Raw genomic sequence first — 23,119 nt, forward strand, 5'->3', positions numbered from 1 at the left:
GACAACAACAAAAACATTGTTACCATATCTGTTAGTTCATTGGAGAAATGATCAATGAACTTCTCCCTAAGAAAACACTCAAAGGGAGATATGCATAGTAATTAACATTTAAATAACATATGCTAACAAAACATCATGAGAAAGATCATAATATAATTATCATTCATTATAAATTTGAGTATTGAATTTATGAATATTGAATCTATTCTTTTTTGTTTCAAAATAGTGAAGACACAATATATGTCACAAAATCTGGAAACCAGTGACTGCTAAATATTCATTTTGAATGTATCATTAAATTAATGAATTAATGACAAACACACTCTGGGTTTGAACTATGTTTCAGTATTCTCTCATGTTGGCAATATTTGGTTGATATTAAAATGCACACTTGACAGAAAGAGAAAAGGAGAGTGAGAGAGAAAGTATGGCTAAAATTTCTCTTCTTTTTTAAAAGAATTTTCCCCTATCTTGGAGGATCAGCAAACAAAAAAAAAAAAAAACAGAAACGCACAAAAATCTATAAGCTGTTTAATGATTAAAGTAACGTGATCATGCTAATGTTAAACCAAACAGACCTGACCCCAGCCTCATTCATTCTTAATGGGATCCCAGGACTGGAGGATGTGCATATGTGGATTTCCTTCCCATTCTGCTCCATGTATGCTGTGGCAGTGGTAGGGAATTGTGGGCTCCTCTACCTCATCCGCTATGAGGACTCCCTGCACAGGACCATGTACTATTTCTTGGCTATGCTTTCCCTAACTGATCTTGTCATGTGCACTACTACAATCCCTAAAGCTCTCTGCATCTTCTGGTTCCACCTTAAAGAAATCAGTTTTAATGAATGCCTAGTCCAGATGTTCTTCATCTATACCTCAACAGGGATGGAATCTGGGGTACTCATGCTTATGGCGCTGGACCGTTATGTGGCCATCTGCTACCCTCTGCGCTACTCAACTATCCTTACCAATCCTGTCATTGCAAAGGTTGGGCTTGCTACTTTCCTGAGAGTGGTGCTGCTTGTCATTCCTTTGACTTTCATCATCAAGAGGCTACCCTACTGTAGAGGGAATATACTACACCATACCTACTGTGACCATATGTCTGTAGCCAAGTTATCCTGTGGAAATATCAAGGTCAATGTCATCTATGGTCTGATGGTTGCCCTCCTGATTGGGGGCTTTGACATCCTGTGCATCACAGTCTCCTACACCATGATCCTCCGGGCAGTGGTGAGCCTCTCCTCAGCAGATGCTCGGCAGAAGGCCTTCAGCACCTGCACTGCCCACATCTGTGCCATCGTTTTCTCCTACAGTCCAGCCTTCTTCTGTTTCTTTTCCCACCGCTTTGGGGGCCACACAATCCCTCCATCTTGCCACATCATTGTGGCCAATATTTATCTGCTCCTGCCTCCCACTATGAACCCTATTGTCTATGGAGTGAAAACCAAACAGATACGAGACTGTGTCATAAAGATCTTTTCAAGTTCTAAGGACATAAAATCCCACAGCATATGAAAGGGATATTTGTAAGGGAAGGAAGGAGGAGTGAAGTAGAAGAGAAGCAAAGGGGGGAAAAAAGGAGAAGAGAAAGGGAAGGGAGTCTACAGGAGGAAATAGAATAAAAGAAATACTTCTGTTGGTTGCTTTGTCAGGATCTAATAATGCCTTCCTGAAAGTACCATTTGGGCCAAGAAAACGGAGGGTGTTGAGTATCTCATTCTCACTCAGTGTCTTCAGAATCCTAATATCACTGTCATGCCCACAACATTTTCTATGTGTTTTCATCTTCCTCTGTGAAGGACTGGTCTCATCATTAATCAGGTTTCCACAAACAAAAACATAATGAGACAACTGAGGGACATGAAATCAGCTTTGATGGATGTTTGATGGAAGGCAATCATCTACAACCAGATGCCAGTTTGTCCAATTTCCAAATAGTGATTGGAATTTCCAGTTTGAAAATATATTGTTACTTTATTTGCTATATTTTAAATGAATTGCTGTATTTTTGTCATCATTACCAAAATTCCTCTATTTTCTCAATGTTGTTTTCCTGACAGAGAATCTATGAAATGTTCATAAGGTCATTAGTTTAATGAGGTTTCAGCCTCTACATTTTTTAGTTTGGAAATAAGTTAGGCATCTAACCACATCTCTCCTAGCGTGTCCCAAACAAAACTGTTTCCTTACAGACTGGTGGGATATGCAGTTCTTTTCAAAATGGGCTTCAATAATAGTGTGGAGAGGTGGAAATACCTGTTAGCCAAATTAAGAAGGCTAATGGTATGCATTATTTTATGAGCACAGGATTAGGAAAGAACAAAAGGTACTTATTTTGTCTTCTTTCCATTCAAGAATGAAATTCGTGAAATAAAATTCACACTGTTTTTCATCTTCATGTTCTTACAAATTAATAACTAGTGGATAGACCAAAAAGTAGTAATTTTACATGAATTTCACAGAAATAATGCCAATTAAATATAATGCAGAGTAAATTCATTAATTTAATTTCTCCCTATCCAAGTAACAAGAATACACATTTCTTCCAGTGATTCAATTTATGGGTACTCATTAAGTTTTATTATGTCAAGTTTCCTATACTACTCCCATTATAAAATCCTGCAAAACATCTGCCCCACCCCTCAAAATATAATTATTCTCCATGTATCATCTTTTCACTTCTCACTGTAACAGCAAGCCTTCTATAAAAGAAATTTTCAACATTCACTTTCTCTTCTCAAAACCACTTTCCCTATAGTTTGTCTTTCTAACCATCACCTGGAATTAGTTTTGGTGATTTTATCATTGCCTTCCAAAGTAAATTGAATAGGTCATTCTGTAATCTCATTTGACATTACCTCTCAGAAATATTGTATGTGTATACCCCAGAGTAGCTTAACTTGTTCACACCCTTGGAAAAGCTTTTCTTTCTGTTCTTCAATTCATGTATTTGTTCCCTTTTTTTCCCCCCATAAAAAACTTCTTGCTTTTACTCTACAAGCAGGAACACTATTTGGGTTTCTACCTGAATCTGTGCTCCCTGAATTGCAATTCTTTGGTCCCATATAAATTCTCATTTACCTCCCAAATATATATATATATTTAATTTATTTATTCCTGCTGTTTTGAAATATATATTTTTTTAATTTCAGAATCATTAAAAATGTCATGTTTTTCTCCACTTTTGCTGAACACTCTTTACAACCGCTAGTTTCATGGGGTGACATAGGATATCTTTGCCTTGCTCTTTTTTTTTCCATACAAACAGAGTGCTTATTTTATTACCACAGGTCACAAATGAAACATCACACTACAAGAAATGTGTTCCAGATGACTGAGTTTACTGAAATTGATAAAATGCCTTATTCGTATTTGCTGATGTGAAAACTCAGTAGTAGTTCTTGATGTTAGTAGCATGGAGTCTCTGTTGAATATGATACAAGCTGGGGTTGTTTGTATGCATCTTTGTCCATGAGCCAAGGACTCACCTGGAGACTTGTGTTAATTTACATTAGAATTATCTTGCTGATCCTAGCTGGGTTTGTTCATGTATCCAGCAGTCAGCTGGCTGGATGAGTTGAGACTGACTGGGGGACAGCCTCATTTGAGACTCACTTCTACCACATGGGTCATAAATCCTTTCAAGCTGGAAAGCTCCTTCATTTGTAACATGTTACTGGTCAGGTTCCAAGAGAGGAGGTGAAAAGTATATGCATTTTTGCAAGCCTATAATTATATCTAGTTTTCTACTGTCCCATTGACCAAAGCAAGAGAGCCCAAGATATTAGACAGGCGACTGTACAAATTTATAGGTCTAAGAGTGTGAATATTGACAGACCATTAGCTGCGGTCTCTATGAGGATTTCATTAGTAAGGAAGTTTAATGACAAAAAGCTGTATTACAGTAGAACAAATATTTAACAATAGGTACAAAGAGAAGAAAACAACAACACTTATAAAAATATTATCTATGAAGCAAATGAGACTATTAGTTTCTTCCTAATGATTGAGAATTAAACATATTTAAATGTTTGAGGGAGAAAGCAGTAAAAGTTGAAATGCAGACCCCCAAAGGCAAAAAATAAACAATAAAAAGTGAGTATCTGAGATACTGAGATAAGTATCTGAGACCAGGAGCACAACTGGAGGCAATAGCAGGAAGAGGAGCAATCTCTTCCGCTAGGGCAGGCGGACTGGTGGAGAGGGGTGAAAAACGGGCCGTGCTTGTGACTTCGGTAAGAAGTCAGTTTAATTTACAGAAAATGTTATCTTCTTCTTTCTCTCCTCTCACCCTCTGGTTTATTTGTAGAACACCTTCTAAAATGTAGCATTCTTCTCATTATCTTATATACTTATTAGTTTTTTTTTTTAATTTAACTCTTAACTGGTATCATCTCGAGAAAATAAAACTAACATCTTGCCCAGAAACTTAATTTGAAAGTTCCCCTGTGTCTTAACCAAACTTGCATATTACCACTGTGTATCTTACCCTACTTCCTGAATACGCAATTCCTTGTGTTTGAAATATGCTTATTTTTCTCTTTTACCTTTTTGGAGTGCTCCTGCTCACCCTCCAAAGTCCACCTCAAAATTTATGTATTCTGCCTTTTTTATTATTTATCACATGTATAATTGATGCTTCTATAATTGCTTGCTTCTACATGCTCTTTTATAATACAGAAATGTACATAATACTATATTAATTGTGTTGTGTTATATAGGTTATTATATTATTATACTATATTAATAATGTGACTTTCACCTTTGATAGACAATAATTTCTTCAAACTCAAGATCTTTGGTTCATTGCTTAAAATTTCCAGCAAATGAAAATGTCTGAACATGGTTAAAGTTTCTAAATACTCATTAAATGTGGGTACTTTTGTAAGTAAATGAATGGATCGTCTATACTTACATTTTATACATAATCACAACAATAGAATATTCAATTTTGCAAGAGCACATGGACTTTTTTGAAAACCTATAAAGTCAAAATCTACAAAGTATCACATATCTGGCTCCATATTCAAGGCACAGATTTGGATAAGATAAGCATTTGTACTCAGAAATTGTACAACTATGAAGAGGATGCGCTGATGATAAAGGGGGAAATGTCTTAAAATTTAGTACTGCTGGTTTTGTTAAGAAGGGAAATATGCTCGTGGTTAAAGAAACATTCTGATATAAAAATAGAATTGGAATAGGCCTTAGAATAGGTGAAAATGACTAATAGAGATTTTAATCTAGTGTTGGGGTTGTTTTTTGTGTATACAGGATGAATGGGAAGTAATGAGCACTTGGATTCCAAGTTTAGTTCCACCACATTCTAACTGTATGACGACAGGCCAGTTTCTTCACATTTATGCACATCAGTTTACTCATGTATACAGTGGGCAAATAATAGTAATGAACTTCATGGAGGTCTTATGAGAATTAATTTTTTTTCAACGTTTATTTTATTTTTGGGACAGAGAGAGACAGAGCATGAATGGGGGAGGGGCAGAGAGAGAGGGAGACACAGAACTGGAAACAGGCTCTAGGCTCTGAGCCATCAGCCCAGAGCCTGACGCGGGGCTCGAACTCCCGGACCGTGAGATCGTGACCTGGCTGAAGTCGGACGCTTAACCGACTGAGCCACCCAGGCGCCCCCGAGAATTAATTTTTTAATATATGTAACATGTTTAGAATATCTTGTGGCATACAAGAAGTACTAGACAAGTGTTTGCTATTTTTTTTGTGAAATAGATAAAGTAGTTCTGATACTGGCTTGCATGAAGGAAATAAACTTACAAAAGGCTTCCTTTAAAGAGAAAGCTATGCTAAAATGTAGATATTTAAATACATTTATGCCTGTATGTAATAAAAGCTTAGCTGCATCAAACCCAGATTAGGGTGTTGGTTAAATGATGTGATTTCAATACTTGTTCCTAATTACATTGCTGGATTTGACTGACTTCAGACTGACTTGGGACTTACCAGCCCTAGGGAATTGGCTTTCTCGCCACAGAACAGGCCACTGAGTTTCTCTCCACTGATCATAAAACCCTGAAGTTGATCTTCAGTACTGGTATCCCATCTCTGGTTATCCTGAAGGCCATTACTTAAGATAAGTCAAATACAGCACACCCACAGTAAGTACATAGTTGGGGACAAAGCCAATCTTTTCATCTTCTGCAGAGATATGGGGATGTCTTCTATAGAAAAGAAGGACCCATCTGTGATAAGCATAACTGTATAATAATCTCCAGTGATTCTATAGAAATCATGAAATCACTTGGTGCCAAATTAGCATAAATCCTGGAAAATTTAACCAAACTTGATAGGACAAAATGATGGAATTTCCATAACCACTATGCTGTAATATGTAAAAAAATATATATTATAGTATATTAGTACTGACATTGTTTAGAATCATATTCACTGTTTTGTCAATTTTCTTTTATTAGATGTTATGTATCTTACGATTCTTCAGAAAATTTTCCAAACTCAAGATTTAGTTGGCTGTATCAGAAGTCATCACTTTCCTTTGGGTTTCTGTAACATATTTATACTCCTGTTTCTCTTAGCTTTCAGTCTCCTAATAATCATGGAATTAAGCCTTGATGGCTACTGTCCTGAGTAAGGAAAGAGCCATCCAACGGCCTCATTTAAACTGACCTCATAAATATTAATTCTCCTTCTATTTTGCAAGGATTTTAACAGAATTTAATTGTTAATACAAACCCAGGAGATAGAAATGAATTATCTTATTTCATGGTTAGAAGAGAAGATCCTAGAGGCTAAGGTAATTTTCCAAGTTCATTGGGGCCACATAGAGCTACATTTCACTCAAAATATTTGAAGGTTTTCTGAACTCTAAGAACAATACATTCGGGTGTGTAGCTTTCAGTAGGAAGCCCTGTAACTGAAAAGACACTCAGCTATTCTTAAATGTCTGGCCAGAAATATTAAGTTTTAGCACAAGTCAGTAAATAAATAAACATAATCCACGGCAAGAACACATTACACTGTGTGTTCACTAACTGGAATTAAAATAAAAACTTAAACCCACCAAGTCAATGCAAATGCAAAAAAAAAAAAAAAAAAGAATACATTACTCAGTTTTTCTTCAAAGTAATTTTTTGTGTTTTACTAACACATTAGCCTTTGGATCTCTAATATATTGATGAATGTGAACTGAGATAGTGGGCATCTCTGTCCTGTTGATTAAATAAATGATCTTTGTTAGACAATACCATATTACAAAAGTTCTTCTTTTTTATTTATTTTTTCAACGTTTTATTTATTTTTGGGACAGAGAGAGACAGAGCATGAATGGGGGGAGGGGCAGAGAGGGAGACACAGAATCGGAAACAGGCTCCAGGCTCTGAGCCATCAGCCCAGAGCCTGGCGGGGCTCGAACTCACGGACTGCGAGATCGTGACCTGGCTAAAGTCGGACACTTAACCGACTGCGCCACCCAGGCGCCCCAAAAGTTCTTTTTTAAATACCTGTTAAGTTGAAGTTGATTTTTTAAAATTATAAATAGATAAAATCAAATACTTCTCTGACCTACCTGACCCATATTTATTTTCCTTTAATTTTTAAAAACATTAATAGCATTTATGTTTTAGAACAACTAGGTTCAAAGCAAAATTGAGCAGAAGGCAGTGGGTCAAAAAGAAATTAAAAAAAAAAAAGAATTACCATATGATCCAGCAATTCCACTTCTGGATATATACTTAATCAAATTGAAAGTAAGGTCTCAGACATATTTATAAATCCATGTATATAGCAGAATTATGCACAATAGCTAAAATATAGAAGCAACCCAAGAGGCCATCAACCAGTGAATGGATAAACAAAATGTGGTGTGTGTGTATGTGTGTGTGTGTGTGTGTGTGTGTGTGTGATGGAATATTACTCAACCTTAAAAAGGGAGGAAATTCTGCAATAGGCTACAATATGGATTGACCTTGAGGACATTATTTTGAATGAAATAAACCAGTCAGAAAAAGACAAATACTGTTTGATTCTACTTATATGAGATACTCAGTAGTCAAAAACAATAAAGACAGGGTAATGGTGGTGGCCAGGCGATTGAGGGAAGAGAGAATGTTTAATAGTTATAGAATATCAATTTTACAAGATGAAAAGAATTATGGGAACGGGTAGTGGTGATAGTTGCACACAATGGGAATGTATTTAATGTCATTGAACTGTACACTTAAAAATAGTTAAGATAATAAATTTCATGTAATTTGGGTTACACCACAATAAAAGAAAATTGAGCAGAAGGTGTACAGATATATCCTATATATTCCCTGCCCCTGTACATACATTTCTAAAATAATATGTTTTAATGTCATGAATTATAAATAATATATCTCTAATGATAAACTATATTTGGTTGTGTATGATAGATATATTTTACATGTTGCATAATTAGATTTGCAAATATTAGAAATTTATAATCAAAATAGTCCTAAAACATTTCTTTTTGCAAGGTATTTTCCGGTTTGAAATTGTCTTATTCTAGCAGCTTTAAAGTTTTCCTCTTTTTATAATTCCTTGAATAACTGAAGAGGATAGTAATTATATCTTCTAAGAAGTAAATTTTAAGATATAATTTAAGAGTTAATATTAGATCCTTTGGCATATTATTCTGATATTTTACACATTTCCAACTTCTGTTTCAATTTATTTATCTGTTCAGTCAATTATAGTAAGTTTTACGCTCTTTAAAATATTGCACAGTTCCTGAATGTCCAGTTTTGATTCATAAAGTATACCACTTTATTCTTTAATATTTGAAAACAGTTTTTCCAAATGCTATGTCTCAACTTTGAGTTTTTGTTTTCTGTTGAATAATTTCTTAGATTGTGTTTATTTTTTAAATGTTTTTATTTATTTTTGAAAGTGAGAGAGCACAAGTAGAGTTAGGGACAGAGAGAGAGAGAGAGAGGGAGACACAGAATCCGAAGCAGGCTCCAGGCTCTGAACTGTCAGCACAGAGCCTGACTCGGGGCTCGAACTCATAAACCACAAGATTGTGACCTGAGCGGAAGTCAGATGCTTAACTGACTGGACCATCCAGGTAACCCAGATTGTGTCTATTTTTAATTAAAATATAGTTAACATACATGTTACATTAGTTTCAGGGGTACAACAAAGTGATTTGAAAGTCTTTATGTTATGCTGTGTTCACACAAGTGTAGCTAGCTACCATCTGTCACCATATGACACGATTACAACACCACTGAATAGTTTTCCTGTAGTGTGCTTTTCATCCCTGTGACTTACTCATTCCATAACTGGAAGCCTATATTTCCCCTCCCCTTCCCCTATGCCCAAGATTGTGTCTATTTTACGACACTCTTTAAATAATAGCTTTCATTTTTTGAGACTTCTTACTACATTTTTTCAGTTCCACTACTTTGCTCTCTTATTTTTATTGTTTTTTTTTTATTGAATCTGAAATTAGTTGCTGTAATGCCTTGTATTATATGATTGCTTTATCACTTCGTAGACACTTTTTTGTTTTGTAATGTATACATTTGAAGTTACAGATTTATTAATGCTTATTAAATTTATAAATGTATTAACCATATTCCCAAAGGTTTAAGTTCATCATTATTTTTCTATTCTTTCCTTTTTACAATTTCTATTATTATATTATATTTGTTACATTTATAAGTTCATACTTTTCCTAAATATTTCCAAATGTATGTATTATTTTGTCTCTATAAGAACTTTTTGTTATTTCTCACTTATGGCCCATAACATGATGTATATTGTGTACTTAAAATAGTCTGTAATCTCCTATTTTTGCATGTAGGTTTATAATTAAACCCTTGGGTACAAAATTGTTAATACTGTTATCAGACTTATATCATTACTAATTATTGTTTACATATTTGTTTCAAGAAATATATTTTCACATTTCTCACCCTAACTTTAAATTTGTAATTTTCTACTTGAATTTCTTACAAGTTATGGTTCAGTGTTCAGATTCAGGTGAGTCACAAATATTATATTATCCTATAAATTGTCCCATACATCACTGCATAATTGTTATTTTTAACTCCATTAATGCTTTAAAAATAGCTGATACTGATGTTATTATATTGTTTTGTTTAAGAATACTTGATTCTTTCTATACATTTACTTTCCAACTTTGTACTTTTAGTGCCCCTTAGAAATAATACAAGTTTTTTTAAAAAAAATTAATTTGAAAATTCCTCCTGTAATCTGCAAATGTACTCTAATAATTATTGTATTTACTGATGTATATGAATTGTCTTTTTCATGCCAATATCCATTATTTTATTTTTGTTTTGATAAAATATCCATTATTCTTTTCTAACTCTATATTGTTTTGATTTGCTTCTCCCTTACATTTTTTAACATTCTCCATTACATTTTCCCTTACATCATTCCTTTACATTTTTAACATACGTGAATATGTCACTATTTCTGTTAACAGCTCAAACCTCCTCACGAATAATTCAAGAATCATGGGCATATAAACTGCTTAATCCTCCTCCAGTATTCTTTCATATAACAAATATGTACTGAGTGTATATTAAATGCCAGGCATTATAAATGATATAAATTACACAAATACCATGTCTTTGCTTTCTTTTTTTTTCAAATTAATGTTTATTATTTTTTTTTTGAGAGAGACAGAGAGACAGAGAGAGACAGAGCACGAGCGGGGGGGGGGGGGGGGGCGGGCAGAGAGAGAGGGAGACAGAATCTGAAGCAGGCTCCAGGTTCTGAGCTGTCAGCACAGAGCCCGTCGCAAAGTTCGAGCTCATCAACCATGAGATCATGACCTGAGCCAAAGTGAAATGCTTAACCGACTAAGCCACCCCTTGCTTTTGCTTTCTTTGGGAGATATGTATATTAACTTAATGAACTAGACACTGACACGCATTATTGCTCCTTCTTTGGGAAGTTAGAAACAGTCTTTCTGTTTGTTCTTTTAAGTGAAGTTGAAATTATTCCATTGCTCTGAACTGATGAAGGAATCTCACTGTCAGTACCCAAAATAGCATGCCCAAAGCTATTTCACTGTTCAGGTTTGGGTGTCAAAATGCCAAACCATAAACACTAGAACTTTTAACCTATATAGTATATATCTAAACTACTATAGCATCAGTTTGAAATTTTAAAAACTTTGATTACATTTATCTCTTCATTTCGATCTCAAGTATTTTTAGTTCTTAACTTGAAATTTGGCATATTTGTTAAAAATATTGCTATGTTTTCTTAAAAATTAAAAATTAATAGTTACATCTTATTTCATTTAATTAGTTCATTATGTTGTAAAGAGTATAGAATGCCATTATCTGGATTAGGTGAATATATCCACCAAGACTATATTAACACTGCCTTTCTGTACGTACTATCATTTTAAAGCACAATTATTTTTAAATACTCTTTATTTATATTGTATCCTTAATATATGCAATCCTTAAGAAGAAATAAATAAATAGTACACATTTTGAAAGAACACACAATGTAATCTCCTTTCATTTTAAATACAAAATATTAGTAAAATACTATATCAAAGAAATGTCTTATATAGAGAGTAATTTGATCTTATCAGAACTTCTGAATAAAATATTGATCCCATACTCATTAGTTTGTCAGTTTTGTTTTTGTTTTCACTTCTGCTTTATTAAGTATGATGTGACTGTCTGGACTACTTAAGAAGCAAAACTATGTCCAAAAGGGGAAAGTTACACAAAACCAGAAAGAACTGATTTGAAAATACTGAGATTTCCAACCCATGTTATCTCTTTTATAGTTGCATGGACTTAGGTAAGTAGCATACTGGACATCACTTTACTGCTTATAAAATTGATATGCTAACTGAACTCATATATTTTAATGACATATAAATAATATTCTGTAACCTTATCTGTCGTCTGAGAAGACTCCATGCATGAAAATCTCTACTCTGAGACTTGCATTTGGACTACAAAGAAAGCAATCCACCAGCAAAGTCAAACTTAAAGACCAGACTATGACATGAGATGGTTTTCTTTTTATCAAGCTTCCATGACATAATATGGAAGATAATAAGCAAGACCCTATTGCTGTACTGTTCTATTCCTCAATTATCGAAAGTTGAAATCTTACAACTTGCCTTATAGAGTATTTGTGATGATTGAATGACTCCTAATTTGAAATGTGTTACCAACATTCCAGTTTTGTAATAATATCACACAAATGTTAGTACTGAAATGAGAATAATGAAGATGAATACCCCTTTTAATATCATGAACCCAGGTAACTCCTTTTCAAATACTAACAGTGTTTGTGATATTAAGTACAGTAACTTTGAATGTTTTCTTCCCTTAATGAAGGATGTTCCAGCATCCCGGAGATTCCAACATCTCTAAGTTCCAGGTCTCTGAGTTCATTCTGATGGGATTCCCAGGCATTCACACCTGGCAGCACTGGCTCTCCCTGCCCCTGGCTCTGCTCTACCTCTTAGCTCTCACTGCCAACATCCTTATCCTGATCATCATCAGTCAGGAGGCCACACTGCATCAGCCTATGTACTATTTCCTAGGGGTCCTGGCGGTAGTAGACATGGGACTGGCTACCACCATCATGCCCAAGATTTTGGCCATCTTATGGTTCAGTGCCAAGGCCATCAGTCTCCCTGAGTGTTTTGCTCAGATGTATGTCATACATTGTTTTGTAGCCATGGAATCAGGTATCTTTGTCTGCATGGCTATAGATAGATATGTAGCCATTTGCAAACCACTACGCTATCCAGCAATAGTTACTGATTCTTTTGTGGTCAAGGCAACTGTGTTCATGGCACTTAGAAATAGCCTGGCTACCATCCCAGTGCCTGTGTTGGCTGCTCAGAGACACTACTGCTCACAGAACCAAATTGAGCACTGCCTGTGCTCTAATCTTGGAGTCACTAGCTTATCCTGTGATGACAGAACAATCAACAGCATCTACCAGCTACTTCTGGCATGGACACTGATGGGGAGTGACCTGGCTTTGATTTTTTTATCATATGCTTTGATACTTCACTCGGTGCTAAAGCTGAACTCAGCAGAAGCTGCTTCCAAAGCCCTAAGTACCTGCACTTCCCACCTCATCCTCATTTTGTTCTTTTACACAGTCATTGTTGTCATTTCCATCACCCATAATGCAGCAATGACGCTTCCCCTTGTCCCAGTTCTCCTCAATGTATTACACAATGTCATTCCTCCTGCCCTCAACCCCATGGTGTATGCACTCAAGAACAGGGACCTTAGGCAGGGCTTGTATAAGGTTCTGAAGATGGACAAGGAGAACTAACCCTGAGAATGGGCTCACTTAGATAATTCTCCCACATATTTATCCATCATATTACCCAATCATTACACATGGCAGAAGAACTAAGGAACATGTACACTGGCAACTTTCAGTTAGTATAAGGAAACTGTGGTGAAAGTGAAACTTCACAAAAAGGGGTGATACTAATATTTGAAATCTTGGTAGTCAGAAAAGTTTTTCGCCATAACACAATGATGCTGATTGTCTCAAGGATTCCAAGGGACAAGTGAAATTTGCATCTCATTTTCCTACCTAGTTGCCCTGGCTAGAACTTCTAGACAATGTTGAGTAGAGGTGGCTAAGGCAGATACATGCCGGTCTCTTCTTTTTAATGGAAGAGTTTAGTCCATGCATATTAATTTGCTTAGTAATAACATAGTACCAATTTCTGCCGTTTGTATATATGCTTTCTAATGTGTCTTATATTTTTTAAAATTAGCAAAGGACTTGAATAGACATTTCTGTAAAGAAGATGTGCAATTTCTTTCAAGCACATGAAGGAATGCTCAACATCATTAGTCATTAGACGAATTCAAATCAAAACCACAAGATAGCACTATATCCTCTAAATTGGCCTTAATTCTTTGTTGTTGTTATTGTTGTTGTTGAAGTATAATTAACATACAGTGTTATATTAGTCTCAGGTGTACAATATAATGATTGAACACATTATTCAGTTATCATCACGATAAATGCACTCTTAATCTCCTTTATCTATTTCCCCTACCCCCTCCTCCCTTACCTTCCTCTGGCAAACAATTTGTTCTCCATATTTAAGAGTCTGGATTTTTGTTTGTTTGTTTGCTTGCTTGTCTCCATTTTCTTCATTAGTTCATTTGTTTTGTTTCTTAAATTCCACATATAAGTGAAATCATATGGTATTTATTTTTCTCTGGCTGACATTGCTCTTAACATTATACCCTCTAGGTCCTTCCATGTTGTTGCAAATTGAAAGAGCTCATTCTTTTTTATGGCAAGTAAGATTTCATTGTATATATATACTACATGTTCTTTCTCCATTCATCTATGGACACTTGGGTTGCTTCCATATCTTGGCCATTGTAAATATTATGGCAAAAAGACACAGCGGTGCATATATGTTTTTGAATTTGTGTTTTCATTTTCTTTGAGTAAATACTTAGACGTGGAATTACTGAATTATATGGTAATTCTATTTTTAATTTTTTGAGGAACCACCATAGTGTTTTCCCCAGTGGCTGTACCAATTTGCATTCCCACCAGAGGTTTTTTTTTTAGTATCTTGTACTTTGAAAATTATAAGACACTGATGAAAGAAATTGAATATGATACAAACAAATGGAAAGATATTCCATACTTATAGTTTGGAAGAACCAATATTGTTAAAATGTCCACACTACCCAAAGCAATCTATAGATTCAATCCAATGCCTATCAAAATACCAACATTTTTCACAGAACTAGAAAAAATAATCCTAAAATTTGTATGAAACCACAAAGGACCTAAGCTAACAAAGTAATTTTGAGAAGGCAGAACAAAGCTGGAGGTATCAGATTTCAGGATATGCTACAAAGCTGTAGTAATCAAAACAATATGGCACTGGCACAAAAATAGACACAGGGATCAATGGAACAGAATAGAGAACCCAGAATGTAACCCATGCTTATATGGCCAATGAATCTATAACAGAGAAGGCAAGAATATTCAATGGGGAAAATATAGTCTCTTCAAAAGATGGTGTTTGGAAAACTGGACAGCTACATGCAAAAGAATAAAACTGGACCACTATCTTATACCCTACACACAATAAACTTAAAATGGATTAAAGACCTAACTGTGAGACCTGAAATCATAAAACTTCTAGAAGAAAACATATGCAGTAATTTCTTTGGCATTGGTCTTAGCAACTTTTTTTCTAGATATGTTCTTAAGCAAGTGAAACAAAACCACAAATGAACCAAAATAGTCTTTCACAGACTAAAGAAAACCATCAACAAAACAAAAAGGCAACCCATTGAATGGGAAAAAATATTTTCAAATGATATATAAATCAGGGTAATATCTAAAATGTATAAAGAACTTATATAACTCAACACCAAAACAATAAATAATCTGATCAAAAATGGCTTTATTTTTTAAAAATATACGAAATTTATTGTCAAATTGGTTTCTATACAACACCCAGTGCTCATCCTAAAAGATGCCCTCTTCAATACCCATCACCAACCCTCCCCTCCCTCCCACCCCCCATCAGCCCTCAGTTTGTTCTCACAAAAATGGCTTTAATTCTTTTCAATTAGTCAGTGTCAGAGATTTTGTGGAAATATTGGTGTACTCACACATTGCTAATGGGAATATAAAATCATACAGGAGATGTTAAGACAGTTCAAAAATTACTCAAAAAGTTGAAAACAACTACCATATGACTAATCAGTTCAAACCCTTAGTATCAAAAGAACCCAAATGTTCATCAGCTGCCTAATGAATGAACTGGCTGAGACATATTCATCCACAAGGCATTATTATTTATCCATAAAAAGGATGAAATACTGATACATGCAATTATAGAGATTAACTTTGAAAACATTATGCTACATGAAAAAAGTTAAACATAAAAGTTACATGTTTCATGACTACAGTTATTGGATGTCCAAAATAGGTGATCTATTGAATCATAAAGCGTATTAGTTATTGTCAGGGGCAAGAGAGACAGGAGAATAGGGAATGACTAATGGTTATGGGATTTTCTTCTGAGGTAACAGAAATATTTTGTAATTATAAAGTGCTAATGCTTGCCCAGCATTGAGAATGTACTTTAATCCACCCAATTGTACATTTTCAAACAGTTTAACTGGGTAATTTTATGGTATGTGAATTTCGCCCCTCAAAAAGAAAAGATTAAATGAAAAAAGTGCTAAAAATGTTCTCTACATATGTATTTGTTGATCATTTCCAGCAAAATAAAGAAATATGTATGTCTAAGAGTAGGAAATGGTTTAAAAATTATGTAAATACATATTATGTAATGTTATATAATCATAATATTAATGAATAATCCTATTTTGAATGTGATTCTTATATAATGTCAATTGAAAATGGCAGAATTTATTTTAATATGGTATTATCCAAACTTTTTTCAAAAACATATATAGCAAAAGTGTATTAAGAAATGTATTAGAGGGGCGCCTGGGTGGCGCAGTCGGTTAAGCGTCCGACTTCAGCCAGGTCACAATCTCGCGGTCCGTGAGTTCGAGCCCAGCGTCAGGCTCTGGGCTGATGGCTCAGAGCCTGGAGCCTGTTTCCAATTCTGTGTCTCCTTCTCTCTCTCTGCCCCTCCCCCGTTCATGCTCTGTCTCTCTCTGTCCCAAAAATAAATAAACGTTGAAAAAAAAGAAATGTATTAGAAGTTACCTCTACATTATAGAATATGAGTTTTGTTTATCTATTCCAAACTCATTTTAGTTTTTCCCATCAATAAAAATATGTAAGCATTACTCATTATCTAATAAAAGTCATAAAAATAAAATCAGATACTACTTTTTATAATTGCTATTATCACCATCATTAGTATCTCAAATTTTTATTATTTATTGCAGCATCAAAATATTCTTGTCCTAATATGTAGGCGTAATAAACCTGAGCCTGAATTTCTACATGTCATAATATTCATTAACATTGTCACTTTAAGGTGAAATAAACAATTAAAGAACACATAAATGTGTGTGATGGTGATTGAAACTTTGTGAAAAATTTAAATGCTTTCTACTTGTGTCCTGAAGAACTTGACACTAAAAGAAACAAAATTCTCAATGAATATTAAAATCACTAACTTTCATTAAAATTTCCTGTCTCATTCTCACCCCCCATGCATAATTCTTCACACACAAGTACACCAATATACATGCATATTAAATTATTCTCTTATTTGTGCACCATCTCATAAGTGGTAAGAATGTAAAGCTTCTCTTTTTCTACTTCAGTAAGGGTTAGTTTGACTCCTATACCAGCGTCTGTGTCTCTACTATGGTGCAATATACCCTTGGGAGACATAACATTGTTATTTAAAGATTCAATTCAGTAGTACAGACATCAAGAGATTTAGAGGCGGAGGCTTGCGCATATACATAGCATCAGGACGTTTTTTACCTCAACACTTGGACCAGATTTCATTCATCTGTCTTCTACAGAGAAACTAAGGTACTAAAGGACATCAAAAGTGAGACTAGTGACAGGATTTAATAAACTTGTCAGTACTGAGATAAATAGGAGCCAGGCTTTGAGGATATATGAATTGATTATTATAAATTCACAAACACAGGTTTGGTTCCATTCATCAATTTGAAGGCATTAATACCATAAATGATTGGATTTTCTTTACAATGTTCATTTCCTCAATTCTCAGAGTACCATTCAGTGTAATTTTCCCTCACGATTATGAATATGTATGTTATCTCCCTAACCAAACAGGAATCACTGGCCCTGTTGTAGCAGAAGTGAGATATGAATCATCCCCATGACCAGAAGAAATGAAGAGCTAGAGACTAGTTTTCAGTCATGGTCAGAATATTCTTGCTTTTCACCTGTCATCCCATTGTCTTGGACTGAGAATCTAATTTACTTGCTTCATTCCTAGAGAGAGTTGTCACTATGCTTCTTCCATTCTAGATAGCAAAACCTACTTGGAGGAAACCTCTGTCATAGTGAGAGAACACTCAGGGTTGTAAAATAAGGACCACCCAGTGAGGAAACATGCTTATTGTCTATGGAGTTTGAAAATGAAAACAGACAATAGATGATAAAAAAGTTTACCTTATAAACAGCTATATTTGTGTGTTAATGCTACTACTTCAATATACCTGTACATTTTCCTTGCAGAAAAATTAAGTTATAATGTATTGAAATCATTTAAATTGTTATGGAAAAGATGTGCTATGATTTGTGGTTATTACTATATTACATGGTATTAACTTGAAGCTTTTACTGAGAATTTGGCAAATGTATTGAAGGTGGACTGAAATCTCTCAGGTAATATTAAAACCATTAGAGTAATAACCACTAGAACTATCAAAAGGAAACACAAGGAAAATAAATATTTATCTCATAGAAGAAATATATTCTTAAGAATGGAGCACAAGTAATATCAGAGACAGATTTGTTAAACTCAATTTATGGGATTGTATACTTTTGCTCATTTTCTACTTTCTTTTCTTGCATTGAATCAAGATTTGACTATTCAAAAACAGAGAAATAAATGAAATGATCCTATTTTCAACATCTTGACAACTAGTAACACTCATCAAATACTAATAAATAATACATTTCAAATCTATCATACATATGCAGTAATCAAATGTTATGTGTGTGCAAATGCATAGTATATATACATGGATATAAGTTGTTGCAGATTTGTACCTCAATAATTTTTAAAAGAAACATGAAATATAATTATCTGTAAATACTAAGGAGAAATTTACAGCCCTCACAGAAAGAGACTTGTGACAATTTTAGTATGTAACAAATCAAATTTTAATATTGCAAACTCCTACTATCCTTTATCTATAATACAAATTATAAGGCTTTTGAGAGTCTTGCAATTATTAGCTTACATGCACATTAATATCGCTATACAAGATATTGCGGATTAGCTAATGAGTTGCAACATATTTCAGTGAATTCCCCACTTTGCATTTTCCACCTTGGATGAATAAATTGAAAAATATTACTTCAGAGTTTTCTATTAATTTGTGAGTGGAAAACCATATCATCCCTCTAGTCTTGACTGATCTGTGATGACACCAGGTCAGTATTCAAGGAGCATTCTTATTAATTAGTTTGCCTTATGTTGCTTTGCTACTTCCAAAAAGTGTTGCTTTTTGAAGTATCTAATCTTTCATTCTCCTATAAGAAATAACGTAAAAGAGAAATGTAGGTTGGAAAAGTGCATAAAGAACACCTTGACATCTCTGACTCATCCACTATGCAATACAACATTAATTATCATCTTATGATGCCTGGTCATTCTGGGAGGAAACATTAACATGTACTATACATGCAGATGCATCCACTGCGATGTGGGCAAGGGGGAATGAAAGGGCTGAATTCAATATTCATATTTAAGTGTGAGGCCCAGAGTGTCCAAGAACACTGGATGTCCATCACATATTCCTCCAGGAATTAACCATGTGGATTCTTTTCTTAAAAAAGTCTCTGAGTAAAGACCTATAAACACTGATAACTAAGGATGTCAACAATGGAGCAAAGAGGTCCCCAGGAGGACCAAAGTAAATCCTACCAATTGCTGAGACTCAATCATCACCTGGAGTTTCACATCAGCTTCAAAGACTTTTTATTAACTGTGAATTCATGCTCAAAGATTGCAAGATATTTGACAAATAGATCCGAAATTAAAGATAAAAGATCAAGGTATAAAAATTAAAAAAAAATGAAAGTAATATCTTATGAAAATAACAGATATAAAACAGAATAGGTATATTTACATAAATACATATCTTCTTAATATACAACTCTTCGTTATGATACATATATATATAATAGAATGTGTTTACTTGGGTGAGGAAGAATATACGTGTCATGTCTATGTATACACTGCTCTTCTGTAGATACTATAATTTGAACCACAATATCTTCCAAATATTCTGCTTTTATATTAAGTTCTTAATATGTCCAGTTTTAAAGGAAATAATAATAAATAGCACATATTTGGTAGAAGTACATCATAAAATTCTGTTTCACTTTTACCTCTTAATGAAGAAATTATTGAATTAAGGAATTGTTTAGATATACAGTAATTCAGTAATATGATTTAAAACACTTATCTCAAACTCATTTTCTCAAAAACATGTATTAGTCATTACAGTGAGAGGATCTACTTGGCTCCAAGAGGAAAAGTATGTAGAAATAGGATAAAGTTACTCAAAACTTGAATCAATTGGATTTAAAGAGCACTGAGATTCCTGAAACACATTTCTCTCTGTTCTAGTTACTTGGATTTGGGTAAGTAATTAGAAATTTTGGAAATTTGTTTCTTCACAAAAAAATTGGGTATACTAATTTACTCCATGCATTTTCATTAAAACTAAATAATATTCATGAATACCTCAAAAAATCCCATGTACCTGAGTAAAAGCAGTAATTTTCAAAATCTATAACCTGATCCATGACCTAAGTGTCTTAATGCCTGATCATTCTATTCTCATTCTGTACTCTCTCAATGCCTAAACATCTCTACTCTCATTCTGTATTCTCATTCTATACCTGCAAATTATTTGCTGCCCAGAGCTGGAAGGATGAGTCAAACAGTCTGTAAAGAAAGTAACCCCATAGCAAAATCAAAGTGAAGAGGCCAGCTTGTGGTATCAGGTCACTTTTCTCTTATTCAGGCTCCATGATTTACCAGACAGAAGATAATGACCAAGGTCCTGAAAATTCTACTGTGCAATTCTTCAATTATGGAAGGGTGTAAATAATATGTTCTGTCTTATGGAGCTTTTAGGATGATTAACTGACTTAACACATAGAAAGTGCTATCACAGTTTTCATTTCACTACAAGTGTCCATAAATATTAATGGCAGGATGAGAATAATGAAGATGAAGAATCCTCAACTTCAACATCTTAAACACGGATAACTTCTTTTCCAAATGTAATCAGAGATGTTATTAAAAATAATGACCCTGGGGCCCCTGGTGGCTCAGTTAAATGTTCGACTTGGCTTAGGTCATGACCTAGTGGTTCATGGGTTTGACCTCCCTTGGGCTCTGTGCTGACAGCTTGGAGTTTGAAGCTTGTTTTGGATTCTGTGTTTCCCTCTCTGTCTCTTCCTCAATTGTCCTCTCTCTCTCTCTCTCTCCTTGTCTCTGTCTCTCTCTCTTTCAAAAACACATAAACACTTAAAAGAATAATGACTGAATATTTTCCCTCTTAGGGAAGGATGTTCCAGCATCCCGGAGATTCCAACATCTCTAAGTTCCAGGTCTCTGAGTTCATTCTGATGGGATTCCCAGGCATTCACACCTGGCAGCACTGGCTCTCCCTGCCCCTGGCTCTGCTCTACCTCTTAGCTCTCACTGCCAACATGCTTATCCTGATCATCATCAGTCAGGAGGCCACACTGCATCAGCCTATGTACTATTTCCTAGGGGTCCTGGCGGTAGTAGACATGGGTCTGGGTACCAACATCGTGCCCAAAATTTTGGCCATTTTATGGTTCAACGCTAAGGCCATCAGTCTCCCTGAGTGCTTTGTGCAGATGTATGCTATACATTGCTTTATGGGCATGGAGTCAGGTATCTTTGTCTGCATGGCTATAGATAGATATGTAGCCATTTGTAAACCACTACACTATCCATCAATAATCACTGAATCTTTTGTGGTCAAAGCAACTGTGCTCATGGCCCTCCGAAATACCCTAACTACCATCCCAGTGCCTGTGTTGGCTGCTCAGAGACACTACTGCTCACAGAACCAAATTGAGCACTGCCTGTGCTCTAATCTTGGAGTCACTAGCTTATCCTGTGATGACAGGACAATCAACAGCATCTACCAGCTACTTCTGGCATGGACACTGATGGGGAGTGACCTGGCTTTGATTTTTTTATCATATGTTTTGATACTTCACTCAGTGCTGAAGCTGAACTCAGCAGAAGCTGCTTCCAAAGCCCTAAGTACCTGCACTTCCCACTTCATCCTAATCTTATTCTTCTACACAGTTGTCATTGTCATTTCCATCACCCATAGTGAAGCAATCACGCTTCCCCTTGTCCCAGTTCTTCTCAATGTACTTCAAAATACCATTCCTCCTGCCCTCAACCCTATGGTGTATGCACTCAAGAATAAGGAGCTGAGACAGGGCTTGCATAAGTTTCTAAAGCTAGACACTAAGGACAACTAACATGACCATGAGGCTCACTTTTAATTTTCATATTAATTCATCGATATATTCTCAAACACTGCATATTGCAGAAAGAACTAAGGAACATAAAATCGGGCAACTACTCAGTATAAGAAATCTGGTGAAAATGAAACTTCAAAATATAAAGTGGTAACTACATTTGAAACATTGGTTGTCAAGAATGATTTCCAGATGAACAAAATGATGCTTATTATCTCAAGGAATCCAAGGGAGGGATGAATAGAATATGCATCTCACTTTTTTACCTGGTTTCCCTAGCTAAAACTTCTAGATAATGTGTAATTGAGGTAGTTAGAACAGATATCTGCCAATCTTTTTTAAATTTGAGTTTAATTGACGTGCATTGGTGTAAGCAGTGATACTGATACTGATACTGCCATTTGTTTTTTGCTTTCTAATGTGTCATATATATTTTTAAGTGGACAAAAGTACTTGAATAGACATTTCTCTAAAGAAGATGTGCAATTGCCATCAAGCACATAAAGACATGCTCATCTTGTTTGTCATTAGACAAATTCAAATGAAACCACAATAGACCCCATATATCCCCTAAAATGGCTGTAATTTTTTTTAAGTTTATTTTTGAGAGAGAGACAGAGCATGAGTGGGGAGGGGCCGAGAGACAGGGAGACACAGATCCGAAGCAGGCTCCAGACTCTGAGCTGTCAGCACAGAGCCCAACGTGGGGCTCGAACTCGTCAACCTTGAGATCATGACCTGAGCTGAAGTCGGACGCTCAAGTGACTGAGCCACCCAGGTGCCCCTAAAATGGCTGTAATTTTTTAAATTAGCCAGTGTTGGAGATTTTGTGTAAATATTACAATCCTCATACATTGTTAGTGAGAATACAAAATCACGCATGAGATGTGGAA

At 35.0% G+C, this 23,119-nt stretch overlaps 3 protein-coding genes across 4 annotated transcripts; all 3 read left to right on the forward strand.

Annotated features, from left to right (window-relative positions):
* Window positions 1-554: 554 nt before the first annotated feature.
* LOC122482612 (olfactory receptor 52N4-like) lies at window positions 555-1,520 on the forward strand. The gene has a single exon (XM_043578923.1). It carries the CDS (start codon window positions 555-557, stop codon window positions 1,518-1,520), a length of 966 nt encoding a protein of 321 aa, XP_043434858.1.
* A 10,646-nt stretch (window positions 1,521-12,166) lies between these two features.
* LOC122482613 (putative olfactory receptor 56B2) lies at window positions 12,167-13,319 on the forward strand. 2 transcript variants are annotated; one of them, XM_043578925.1, is made up of 2 exons: window positions 12,167-12,185; window positions 12,382-13,319. In XM_043578925.1, exons 1-2 carry the CDS (start codon window positions 12,167-12,169, stop codon window positions 13,317-13,319), a joined length of 957 nt encoding a protein of 318 aa, XP_043434860.1. The 2 variants fall into 2 exon arrangements, with proteins under 2 accessions (XP_043434860.1, XP_043434859.1); XM_043578924.1 differs by lacking the exon at window positions 12,167-12,185 and having other exon boundaries at window positions 12,363-13,319.
* A 7,947-nt stretch (window positions 13,320-21,266) lies between these two features.
* Window positions 21,267-22,226, forward strand: LOC122482614 (putative olfactory receptor 56B2). Its single transcript, XM_043578927.1, has one exon. The coding sequence runs from the start codon at window positions 21,267-21,269 to the stop codon at window positions 22,224-22,226; it is 960 nt and encodes a 319-aa protein (XP_043434862.1).
* Window positions 22,227-23,119: the final 893 nt, after the last annotated feature.

Source organism: Prionailurus bengalensis, chromosome D1, assembly GCF_016509475.1.
Source record: "Prionailurus bengalensis isolate Pbe53 chromosome D1, Fcat_Pben_1.1_paternal_pri, whole genome shotgun sequence".
NCBI classification, from domain to species: domain Eukaryota; kingdom Metazoa; phylum Chordata; class Mammalia; order Carnivora; family Felidae; genus Prionailurus; species Prionailurus bengalensis.

Excerpts from the sequence above, each read along its gene's own strand:
- LOC122482612 (XM_043578923.1), top strand. The coding sequence starts at position 555 with ATGCTAATGTTAAACCAAACAGACCTGACCCCAGCCTCATTCATTCTT.
- LOC122482614 (XM_043578927.1), top strand. The coding sequence starts at position 21,267 with ATGTTCCAGCATCCCGGAGATTCCAACATCTCTAAGTTCCAGGTCTCT.